Source organism: Tenrec ecaudatus, chromosome 3, assembly GCF_050624435.1.
Source record: "Tenrec ecaudatus isolate mTenEca1 chromosome 3, mTenEca1.hap1, whole genome shotgun sequence".
NCBI classification, from domain to species: Eukaryota; Metazoa; Chordata; class Mammalia; order Afrosoricida; family Tenrecidae; genus Tenrec; species Tenrec ecaudatus.
The window spans coordinates 107,119,907-107,133,019 of record NC_134532.1 but is presented as its reverse complement, the minus strand read 5'-3'; the positions used below and the strand labels follow the sequence as shown (position 1 = coordinate 107,133,019).

General features: G+C 41.0%; 1 protein-coding gene across 14 annotated transcripts in view; it reads left to right on the top strand.

The window, feature by feature from the left end:
* Window positions 1-13,113, top strand: part of ANK2 (ankyrin 2) — a 648,733-nt gene that overhangs the window by 410,733 nt on the left and 224,887 nt on the right. For all 14 annotated transcript variants that reach the window (XM_075543900.1, XM_075543907.1, XM_075543894.1 and 11 more), the window contains one exon: window positions 9,300-9,401. In XM_075543900.1, the coding sequence (XP_075400015.1) occupies window positions 9,300-9,401 (102 nt within the window). The remainder of the gene's footprint in view (window positions 1-9,299; window positions 9,402-13,113) is intronic.

Below are 13,113 nucleotides of genomic sequence, written 5' to 3'. Positions count from 1 at the left end.
ATTCTAGAAGGCGCCTTATCTGTCCTTCCAGAAAACTGCCACTCTGACCTCTGACACGGCTGATTCATTTTACCATTTTTTGAGTTTTAATAAATGGAATCAGAAAGCTTCCATGTTTGTGTGTCTGACCTCTGTGCTTCGCGGGCTGAGTGTTGCTATCGTTGCATATACATGTAGTTTCATTTCTCTTGTCATGACTGGATATATTACATCTCACTTTTTTTCAAAGTATAAGATCTTTATAAGGAATTCATAAATCTCAACAGTTCCCTTTTGATACATGCTGCAGTCATTTAAAATGTATTTCCAGCGACATTTTACTTGCCTGTGATATTGTTCAATTATGTCTGCATTTTACTGGATTAGCTTTCTTTTGAGTGGGCACAATTATGCATCTGTTGCCATCGGTCGGCTAGGTAGCTCGCTGTCTTCCAAATTTCTGAGCTTACATGAGTGAGCTCTTCCAGTAGTGTGTCCATTTGTTGAAATGTCTCAATGGGTCTTCTCTCAGCACTGGAGCCTCGTTTTTCAGTTAGTCTGGTTAGTGTTTTCGAATGCAGCGTGGCCTGCTTGGTAACAGGCTGCCGACTAACATGGTTGAATCTTGATCAATTCTTTTAGGTGCATTCACTCTGTGTATCCTTCCATCCGCTTCTTCTGTTCTTGAAGCCTTCAGTATTTGCTCCTCAATCCATTGCTGTCAGGTAGAAACTGACACATGATGAGTGTATGTGACGAGGAGGAAACAGCTTCCTGGTGTTTCCGTGGCTGTAGATCTTTACAGAAGCAGACTGCCTCGTCTTTTCCCTGTGGAGTAGCTGAGGGGTTCAAGCCTTGGATCTTTCCTTTAGCAGCCCAGGGCTTCCACCACTGTGCCACGGGAGTCCTTTACCTTCAGGATTACAGCTCAAAGGCTGGTTTGTTTTTCTCCAGTTTTGTTTTTCAGCTTGAGAAATGCCAGTGCGGTCTTTTTGATTTCCTAACTCCAGTCCTTTGCACATTTAATTATAATAATTTCTTTTTCGTTTCCTGGTGCTCTTTGAGCTCTTTTGTTCAGCTCTTTGACTTCATCATTTCTTCCTCTTGCTTTAGCGATTCAATGTTAAAGAGCAAGTTGAAGAAATCTTCTTGTCTTTTTAGCAACTGATAAATTACAGATAGTAGAACAGTAAAAAGTCCATCTCAGCGTTCTACATCAAACGTGATTCTAAATTTGACTTTGATAAAATTACATAATCACAATTTTTTGTAAGCATATTGCACAGAGTTGTTAGTAAGTTTAGGATTTTGTTTCCTACTTCAAGGTAAAACTTGTCAGATATATTAGCTAGTGTCAATTGTTACGGTGTGCCACTGATAATCATTTAAAACACTATCTACTTGAAGATGAAATGAGCATTATGGGGCGGATTGAATTAGGACAAATACTGGAACTGGGAAATGAAGACTGTCTCACTGTGGGTTTTCCAGAGCACTCAGTCTCAATGTTCTGGGCAAGTTGGATCTTATAACAATGCGCCACAAGTTTGGGTCCATCACGATGACCAGACTCTGATGCATTTTCTTCTTTGTAACCTGTCTAAAACATTTTCAAGCCAGGTATCTATATATAGGTCATCTAGATTTCGCCTGTAAATATATTGAATTATAAACACAAAGGAATATACCAGAATTATAGAGTTGGATTCAATTAGAAGATGGCCATTCTCATGACTTTAAATATGTTTATATGTTCCTTATCAGGTTCTATTTGAAATGAAAACCCAAGTCTGAAACGAAGAAATCTAATAGCAAATCCACAGACCCCATGAGTATGTCCTGCGACCTAGTGTGGGAAGCAGTCTGTTAGGAAATAATGTGGCTCTGTGAATGCACATTCCTCCTCTCTCCTTTCATGTCCACCCTGCTGGGTGGAAAGAAAGATGTCCTGTTTGTCCAACACTCAAGCACACAAAAATGTACAGAACTGTACCAAGAAGAATTTAAGAGGAAATCTTTCTTTCTTGGCTTGAGATGCCACAGTGGGTTGGAAAGGGGGGCATATTTTCATGACCCCCATCTGGTACAGGTTAAAACGGAGGGGCTGCAGCTTTGGAAGTCCTTGTCCAGAGTCAGACTTTTATAAGCAAGCATACAGCTGGCTGTAGTGCTTGAGGGTCCTAGGGAGAGAAAGCAGGAAGGAGGTCAGCTATAAATCTATGTGAGACTTTCCCACCAAGGCTTTGCTGTTGCCTCATGTTCCCTGCTTTGATATATGAAAACTTCTGGTTGAGCAAAGAAATGCGTTTTTGTTTTTTGGTTTGTTAACCAAAGTCTATTAATCTTGAAAGTATGCTCCCCCCCCCCGCCACCTTCACTAAATTTTAAATAATCAAAAATAAGAACAAAAATCCCCTTTTATTCTTATCATCAGAGGTAAGCCTAATAGGGTACACATTTGGTGCGTCCCTCTCCACCAGTCCTAGAATCCTCTTTCATCTCCGTATTGATTGGAGAAGACCTGAGTGACTCGTGTTTATCCTAAGCCCTTGCATCAAGAGCTTTAATCACGGATTGACCTCATTGTAGTGGAGGATGTGCCTGTCTTTGTGTGCAGTGGGGAGGATGTGTACTGTGATACAAATATAAACATATGACACTCAGAGCAGTATCTATAGCCTCAATATAATTCTTCCCTTGAAACTCGTGTACTTAAACTGGTTGATGAAAATACTTGCATGTAATGCAAACTAAATCCCTTAAGAGGTTTCCAGAAAATCCAAGTTAAACTTAAATTATTTACAACTACTTTTCAAAGGATCTCTTCCAGGACAGCTTGGATGGTATTCTTTCCTTTGACTTGTATCCACTTTATAAACATTTGCTTCACACACACACACACACACACACACACACACAAAACAGGAAAACATATGATTATGTTAGTGCAAAAGCAGCCCTGAACCCCATGCCTCGTTCCTAAGGAAGGCTCAAGGAACGTCTGGCTGGATACATACTGTGCCTTCAGACCAAAGCCATCGCCTGAGCTTCGGCATTGGTGTCTCCACGTGTCACGTCTCTTCTGTGTCATGGTATCCCTTTCTGGCAAGCAAATCATCTGATGTTTTCCGAGTTTAATTGTTTAAATCGGGTACACAGAGGCCTTCTCACTTGTAACTAAATAGGTTTGCAAGGCACTTTGCCTCGGCTCTGCTCTCGATTTTTTGCGGTGCCTATAAATGGGTGATGAACGTGAGGATGGGGGAGTGTTCAAGCATTCCCGCTCCAAGTGAGACAGTCCGTCGATCAAGTGTCAGGACTGACCAAGCAGATCCGTAGATCAAGGCCATAGCTGTAGTGCGAGAGCTTTTCTGTGGCTCACAGGTTCGCATTCTGGAGTGCCAGCCGCTTGATGGTTTGGAGGAGAGACTTCGACTTTTAGCTCACATCTGACGAACCGGTGTTCAAGCCTAGGTCTCTCACTAAATAATTGTGCAACTTTAGGAACTGCATAAACCTCTTCCTTTGTATTATTGTGAATACTAATGAGAGAATGCATGAGACTCCTTTGTCTGTCGGTCTGGCCCATATAAATGTCAATAAGTACCACCACCTATACATATTTGTCTCAGGTACAAATTGGGAATACTTTCTAGGAAAAAAATGTTAAATACATAGTGTATAGATTTATTTCTGAAACTGTGTATGCGATGAAATAGTATTGTCAGATTTTCTATGACTAGTGGTATTTGGTTTTTGTTAGTTTATGGCTAAGAAAGCCATGTTCCTGTGAGCTGTTGATAGTGCATAGTGCCCGGTGTTATGTTTCATTTTTAAGTGCTGCAGCAAGAACCCTGAAAGTGGAAAATCATCCTAAAATTTAGAATGTGCTGTGAATAGCGGGATACTTTCCCAGAACAGGCATTTGGAAATGAGTCATGGATCCAACACTGCAGCCTGGTGGGCCGACTTGGGGCACTTTGCCACGAGCACAGCTTTCAGGAAGGACGAGGCACTGTAGGGGTGTAGGGAGAGGGTAGAGCTATGAGATATCAATCATACACAAACATTTCTGAAGAACCGGAGCACGAATTCCGGACACAGAGATTTCAGCTTCCCCTTGCAGCTGTTAATAAATTGTGTCTCACATTTGAGAGCACATAAGCCATTTGGAGATTTGGGTTAAATGTGAGGTAACTTAGGATTTTTAGTCTTCCCCTGTGTAAATCATTTTCATAGTATGCAAATAATTCAATATTTGAGACTCCCAGAGAAAACACTTCCATGTCCATCTCTGTACCTCATCACATGTTATAATAAATAGCCCTGACAGAGTCGCCAAGAGCCCCTGCCAAGAACATTCTTAAAGGGAGGGGGGCAGTAGAGCCTTGTGAGGAGACTGGTTGATTCAAAAGCACCAAACCTGGACCTCACGTCCTATTAGATAAATTACACTCCTCTTCCTGCTACGTTTCCCCATTAGTCAAATGCTATATCATCGATGTTATCTTTCAAGAAAAATATGTAGTTGTTATCCACGTGTCTTGGAATTTTTATGCAATTTGTTATCATGATCACATCAAGGTCTAAAAGTCATGATTTTTAATCATGTTGGATGGCTGCAGCTAGGTCTCTGGAGTAACCCTCTTTGATCATGTCCATGGGTATAAGTCAGACCATTGTCCCAGGAGCAGATTTTCATATGGAGAATTTACAGTGCCTTCTCCATGAAGAGCGATCAGCTTTGCCAGGAGATTTTAGTCTGGTGTCATGCCAGCTGGTTTCAATTTAATCTTATTTTTTCAAAATCACTGGGCTCAACAATTGACCTTGACTCAGTCCACACCTGCCCACCAGTGCTCCCCTCTTTTATCAAGGCATCATTGGTGCTTTCTGTTAGTCCTTGATAATCAAGACGTGTGGCTACCACATCGCCATACCCAGCACCCTCCCTCAGGCTCCTTCTGAAAAACAACGGTAAAGTAAAAGAAGAAACTAGGGAGTTCTGGTTTCTTTTAGTTTTATGATTCTGTTTTGGCTTGGTATGAGCCCAACCAAAATCCTCGTGGAGTTGAACATGACTCCATATGACAGAGAAATGCCCTCTAGGGTGTGCCAAGCCTCTCTTCTAGACAGTAGAAGCATTATTTTTAGGGATGGGAGAGACACTACAAAATAAAGATGAAGTCTGAACAGCCTGGCCAAAGAAATCGAAGACACAAAGAAGTGCACAAGTAAAAGAGACACTTTTAGTAAATGCTATAATATAATAAAAATTTTAATGCTAACAATAACCAAAACCTATGTATGAGGTTCCAGAGGTATAAACAAAAAAACCAAAATTATTGCCATTGAGTCAATGCTGACTCATAATGACTCCCCTGTGGCGCTCTGAGACTATCACTGTTTATGGAAGTAGAAAGCCCAGTATTTCTCCCTCGGAGCTGCTGCTGGTTTTGAACTGCTGACCATGTGGATTGTAGCCCAATACATAACAATGCATACAGTGTAAGTGTATGTATATGTAAATGCATTACCTTGTCTTCCCTGGAGTTGACTTTGACTCACAGCAACCTGACAGGACAAAATAGAGCTGTCCCTGAGGTTTTCTAAGGCTGCACATTCTGATGGTGCAGAAAGCTTCATCGTTCACCTTCAGAGTGGCTGGTGTTTTGAACTGCTGACCTTGGAGCTAGCGGCCCAACTCATAACCCACTATGTTACAAGGGCTCCTTGTGCATGGATAGGCATATGAAAATACATGTCAGCGTGTGCTGCATGTGTGAGATTCAATAAAGCATATTGGAGACACAGTTATAGAGACTTTCTAGACCTAAACAACTGGTGAATCTGGTTAACTAGGTCGAAGGGCTTAGTGCCACAGTCCCATGGGATATCTTAGTCAATCGGCATAATATAGGTCACAAAGTCACCATTCAATGCCCTCATTTGGTTAGTAGCCCCTGGGACCTTAAAGGTTAGTGAGCAACCAGGGGGATGGACAACAGAAAAGTGGGTGAAGGAAGACATTGATCCGTGTAAGACATGAAAAAATAATAATAATTTATAAATTATCAAGGGTTCATGAGGGAGGGAGGATGGGAAAGGGAGGGGGAAAATGAGGAGCTGGTACCAAGGGCTCAAGTAGAAAGAAAATGTTTTGAAAATGATGGTGGCAGCAAATGTACAAATGTACTTGACACAATGGATGGATGGATGGATTGTGATAAGAATTGTATGAGCCCCCAATAAAATGATTTAAAGAAGAAGGAGAAGGAGAAGAATGACGAAGGAAACCAACGTTCAAGGAAGAAACCTGCCCAGGACAACTGTGACTTCTCACCGGAGACCCAAATACCTACCAACCATTCTGATCAGGGTACAATAGAAGGGGTCAGCTAGAAAAGGAGCGAAACAGAAGAAAACCCTCAAGGTCATAAACAAAAGGAAAAGGTGAGACTTACTGAACAGATAGAGACTGGAAGAGCCCCCGAGACTATCTCTCTAAGATACTCACCTTTTAAATGTGGTTTTCTTTTGAATTAGGTAATGGGGGTGGATTACATTTCAGACCATCAACGTTGCTTACACAGTTCAAACCATTCATCACCCCACCCCATGTTCTACTCTACCCTCCCCCCCCACTTTTGATTTCTCTTCTCCCTCTTAGGATCTTCTGCCTACCATTCCACCTGTCAATACCTGCCCACCTTCTAGACCACTGCTTCATGTCTCCACGATCGCGCTCTCATCCTCGGGGAAAATCTGTTCTCTAGCGTGAACGTCTGTCTTGATTTTCATCCTTATAGTAATGGTCTCATGTTCGGTAAACCACTCCCCCCAAAACAAACAAACAAACAAACCAAATGGAAAAAAGCTCTGCTGGGTGGAGCTTTCATAGTATGCATTTTCCCCATTAGGCGAACATTGAGCAACTCGCTCTGCGCACCAGTGGCGTTGCCTGAGAAGGTGCTCTCTGGTCACAGTGAATTTTTTCATGAAAGCAGTTTCACTCGAAACCTTGTTTTTTGCGATGGCTGATTTAAGAGAACAGCATGCGGCTGTGAAGCTTTGTGTCCTGCATGGGGAAAAAGGCTGCAGAAGCTGCTGTAGTACTGACTACAGCTTACAAGGAGAGCGCTGTGGGGGGACAAAAACCCCAAGTATAAGAGTGGTTTTCGCAGCCTAGCCCCCTCGTGCTCCCAGCAATGGGAACCCTGGGCTGCCGCCAGTTCTTGCATGCGAAACGTCTTTGGGCCGGAGCCCGCTTTGGGCGCCTGTGAAAACAGAAGAAAAAAAATAGTGGTTGTCTTGTTTTAAAAAAGGTGAAATGTCTATTGATGACAAGCCTTATTCTGAACATCCGTCAATTTCATAAACCCCGTGCCACAAAAAAAGGGCCTGATTTGTGGCAAACGGGGGACTGGTTTTGCCTCCACGACAATGCACCTGCTCAAACAACCAGCTCAGTGCTCTAGATTTTGGCAAAAATATTTGTCATTTTGTGATTGGCTTAGTGTTTTCACTCAGCATAATGTTTTCCAGGTCCACACATGCCATGAGGTGTTTCATCAGTTTTTGGGGGGTGGTGCTGGTGGTGATGTGTACTATTTCCTTGTGTCTATGTACCAAAATTCTTTATCGGTTTTTCTACTAATGGACATTTGGGCTAGTTTCCACTATTTTTGCGATTATCGAGAGTATGTCAATGGACGTGGGAGTGCATGTGTCTGTTTCCGTTATGTCTCTTACTTCTGTAGGGTACTCACCAAGCAAAGGTCTTCCTAGGTCACGTGGAATGTCTATTCCCGGCTGGCTTAGATAGAGCCACGTCATGCCCACAATGGCTGTACACATTACAGACTCACAAGCAGCGCATGAGAGCTCGAATCTCTCCACGGCTCCCACGCATTTGTTGGTTCCAGTGCTTTGGTTTGGATTTCATTGGGCTGCCCTTGTTGGTGTAAGATGATATCCCATCACTGTTTTCATTTGCATCTCCTGGATGCCTAATGCTCATGAGTCTTTTTTTCCCCCTCCTAAAACACCTCTTTCATCTAAAACTGAAACCACTCTTGTAAGTCACTTTTCACCCAAACGATATATGAAATACACAATATCACTCAGGAGTAAAGGAAAACCTTAATCGATGAACTGTTTGAGACCAAACACTCAATATTTACTCGAAAGCAAAGGTGGGAAATTAAATAGGGGAAAGGAAGCTAGATCAGCAGAAACAGAATTCACAGAAAGAGAATAATGAGCACAGGGCAGACACACTGAAAATTGTAACCAATGTCATAGAGAACACGTTGAATAAAAATGAAGTGAGACCCTAACTCACTGCGCAAAATTGCTTCCCCCAAACAGTAAATTGTGGACAAAATCAAATCTATGAAGCAGTGCTACTCTGAGCCCTCTGGGGCCGCCATGCGGTAAAATGGACTTGAATACGATTGGTTGTTCTGGTTTTATACTTTTTTCTTATGGCAAAGCAAATCTCTCGTGGGTTTGAATGAGCTTAAACAAAGCTCTAGGAATGGTGTAGGCTGCAACTCTGTACTTACATTCCCAGATTCAAAATTGACTTTAAAATACTGACTAATTAGCTATGGACTTCCTAAAAGCAGTACTATGAAGAATGAGAATTTAGTTCTCTTTTAATCTTCAACATTTCTTCTTCATATATTTCCTTGAAGTATAATTGTGCCACGCTGCTCTGTACGTCAACGTTGTTGTTGTCAGGTGCCGAGTGCGTTCCGATTCATAGCAACACTGTGTACAATGGGACAAAACACCTCCTGGTCCATAAAGTCAATGAATTATTCATTATTAGCCACTGCCCAAGCACATACTATAATATGATTGCTTTTGTACAACTTTTTATTCTCTGCAGCTAATCACTTTTCATCCCCCACGCCCACTTACTTAATTTTCTAGGTGCTCACAGCAATTCGTTACAGAACTCTATGGAACTACACATCTATAAAAATCCCTGTGTCTAATGTAGCATCTTCCCTACCCTCTTTATCAGCGTGGGTTGTTCTTCCTATTCTTTATTAGCAATTTAGCAACATTTCAAATCAATAAGAGATTCGATCTATCACACGAGTATAACCAAGAGTTAAAAATAAAATTTTCATACCTGCCTGAAATAGTTATTATTCCTTGCTAGTTATTCGGTGTTTTCGTAATTGGTTATTTATAATCAGTTATTCCAGGTTTAAATTTCTGCAGAGAAAGCTTTTCTGATTTGTAGTGTCTGCGTGTTCCGTTTATTGTGTGCTGAGCTCGCTCAAAGGCTTTCCTTTCTCTGACAGTCTGACAGCAATGCGAGTTTCCTCCGAGCGGCCAGAGCGGGGAATCTGGACAAAGTCGTGGAATATCTGAAGGGAGGCATCGACATCAACACCTGCAATCAGGTAAGGGTTTGGTGGCTCGTATGCCTGCTGTACAATAAAGAAATATTTGTTAGTTAGGTTTATTCCAAGTGCCCCCCCAAAACCAAATTCCCAGCCCTTGAGTCAATGCCCACTCATAGTGATCATATCAGACAGGGTAGAATTTCCCCTGTGAGTTTCCAAGACTTCTCATTGTTATGAGACTGGAGAGTTTGATCTTGCTCCCTCAGAGCCGCCAGTGGCTTCGAAATGCTGACCTGGCAACCAGCAGCCCCGCTCACAACCACGGCCACAATAGCAGTGACTTGGACTTCAGAAACCTCATTGGACCCTGTTATCAATATCTTCAGCATCAGATGCTTTCCACCTAATAATGCTGGCAAAGTTGGTAGCTCATGAGATAGCTAATGAAGGTCAATTTGATCTGTTAAATGTTCTGGGTCACTCTTCCAGGGATATTGACTGAGATGGAGTTTTATGTTTATCATTTTTTTATAAACCAGTTATCCAGATTCTGATGTTCTTTTTTTCTCCACTATATGCTTATTACTCTTGGATAAACTGATGGTTATAATTTAGATGTGATTAAAATATCCCCCCCTATTTTAAAAATGATTTAGAATAAACAGAAGTGGAGACTGTTCATTAAGACTAAGTATTAAATTATACATTTCCCGCATGAATTCACTGAGGATTGTAAAAAGTATTAGACATTTTGGCTATAATTTGATTCTCATATGAGAGGGCTCAAGAACTTGATCAGAAGAAAGCTGATGGTGGCTAGCTATCAAAAGATATAGCGTCTGGGGTCTTAAAGGTTTGAAGGTAAATAAGCAGCTATTTAGCTGAGAAGCAACAAAGCCCACATGGAAGAAGCACAGCAGCCTGTGTGACCATGAGGTGTTGAAGGGATCAAGGTATCAGGCATCAAAGAACAAAAAAATCATATCATTGTGAATGAGGGGGAGTGCAGAGTAGGGACCCACAGCCCATCTGTAGGCAACTGGACATCCCTTTACAGAAGAGTCGTGGGGAGGAGACAAGCCAGTCAGGGTGCAGGGTAGTGTAATGATGAAATATACAACTTTCCTCTAGTTCTTTAGTTTACTCCGCCCACTATCATGATCCCAATTCTACCTTACAAATTTGGCTAGAACAGAGGATGTACAGTGGTACAGATAGGAACTGGAAACACAGGGAATCCAGGACAGAGAAATCCCTCAGGAGCAATAATGAGAGTAGAGATATCAGGAGGGCAATGGCAAGGTGGGGGAGAAAGGGGAAACCGATCACAATGATCTACCTATAACCCCCTCCCTGGGAAATGGACAACAGAAAAGTGGGTGAAGGGAGACATCAGACAGTGCAAGACATGAAAAAATGCTAATTTATAAATTATCAAGGGTTCATGAGGGAGGAAGAGTGGGGAGGGGAGGGGAAAATGAGTAGCTGATACCAAGGGATCAAGTAGAAAGCAAGTGTTTTGAGAATGATGATGGCAACAAATATACAAATGTGCTTGATACAATGGAAGGATGTATGGATTGTGATAAGATTTGTACCAGCCCCCACTAAAATGATTAAAACAATTTTTTCAATACATTTTAATTCCATTCTCCATGAATTTTGAAGCACTCTCATACACACACATGATTATATGTATAATTTTATTGTAGTAAAATACATAAAACAAAAATGTTGCCACATTAACCATTTTATTTGCCTTGTTCAACAATCACCATGAAATGCTTTTAAGTACTTTAAACAGAGACTCATTATTCTTTAAATATTGACAAGCAATTTTCTTCTCCCCTTAGCTACTAGTGCCCACTAATAAATTTTGGTTTCTATGTATTATTATAGATAGTTCACATAAATAAGAGCATGTAATGTGTTCTTTTGTGACTGACTGACTTCACTCAGTATAATATTTAGAAGGTTCATCAAGTTCAAGCATATAGTAAAATCCACTTCTCTTTATTGCTAAGTACTATTCTGCTGTGAGTATGCATCCCATCTTGTCTATTTATTCATGGGAAGTTGGAGATTTTAATGCATCTTGATTGTTGGGAATAAAAGCACTGCAAGGGACATTGGTGTACATTCCTTGTTCCACATTTAACTAAGATTTTATGCTACAGATTAAAATGTCTACAAGACCCCAGTATTCACCATAATTTTCCAAGTATAGAATGTTTTCTTTGTTTGCCAAGTGTCTAATGTTTGGCTTGTGTGTGTGTGTGTGTGTGAGTGCGTAGGTGTGTGTCTGTGTGTGTTGACCAAAAGCTACTGAGGAGTGAATAATCTTGGTAATTTTAGATTATTTAGTGGTAAATTTCACTAGTGGGTTCTAAATTATCCCTAACAGACCTATATCCTATAAATAGGGCCTATTTGTGTTCAAATTGTAGGCCAAGGATTATAAGTGAATCTCTCAAATACAATTTGTCAAAAATTGAACCTGAAGTCGTCTCATTCCAAAACTTACTGCCCTTCCAAATTTCTACCTTCTAATTTCCACATCAGTAAGCAAATCCCAGGAGTTTCTCACCCCTCGTTGCTGCCCTATTCTAGCCCAGTACATTTTTACTGGTATACCTTTCATATCCAGATTTGCATCAACTTGTGTCACCTCATTATCCCTTACCTGAGTTTCATAACAATGAGTTTCTGAGTCATTTCTTGTACATTCTTGTTAGTTCTCCACACTATTCCTCTAGTGAATTTTCTAACTTAAAAATATGATCATGACACATTACTCACCCTGCTTGTAAAACCTAGCATATGATCACAATCCAATGATACTGTCGGAAGAAATCCAAGCTTCACTGAAAGCATTAGCTAAAAACAAGGCTCCAGAAAGCGATGGAATACCAATTGAAATTATGCAGTTTTGGAAAGTCGTGTGTATGCCATGAAATTCAGAAGTCATCATTCAATATCATTGCTATCACTTGCAAGTAAAATTTTGCTGTAAACAATTCAAAAGCATAGCCAGGAACACAAAGGGAGTTATCCGAAACCAGAACCAGATTCAGAAAAGTGCACAAAGCAAAGGATATCATTACTGGCACCGTTCAGACCTTGGCTGAAAGCAGAGATAACAGAAAGATGTTTGCTGGTGTTTTTATTGGTTATGAAAAGTCACTCAACCATGTGGATCACAGCAAACTCTGGATAAGTTTATGAAGAATGAAAATTCCAAAGCACTTCCTTGTCTTCATACGGAACTTGTAAACAGACCAAGAGCTAGCCCTTGGAAGACACAAGGATGCTACATGGATTATAATCAGGAAAAGTCTGTGTCATAGCTGTATTCTTTCAAGCTGCCTGTTCAATCAGTTTGCTGATCAAACAATTCCAAAAGCTAGACTCTATGAGCAATGTTGCATCAGGATGGGCAGAAGGCTCATTAAAAACCTGCAATATGCAGATGATCCCACTTTACTTCTTGAAAGACAGGAGGATTTGAAGCACTTATTGATGAATAGCAAAGACTACAGCCTTCGGCGTGGATGACACCTCAACATCAAGCAGATGAAAATCTTTACAACTGGTTGAATAGACAACATTATGCTAGATGGACAAAAGATGGAAGTTGTGAGGGATTGCATTTTGCTTGGATCCACAAGCAATACTCATGCAGGGAGTGGTGAAGAACTTGAACTACGTACTTGAGGAAATGGAGTGGCGGCCACATCTGATCTCTGGCTACACAAAGAAGAAGGAGAAT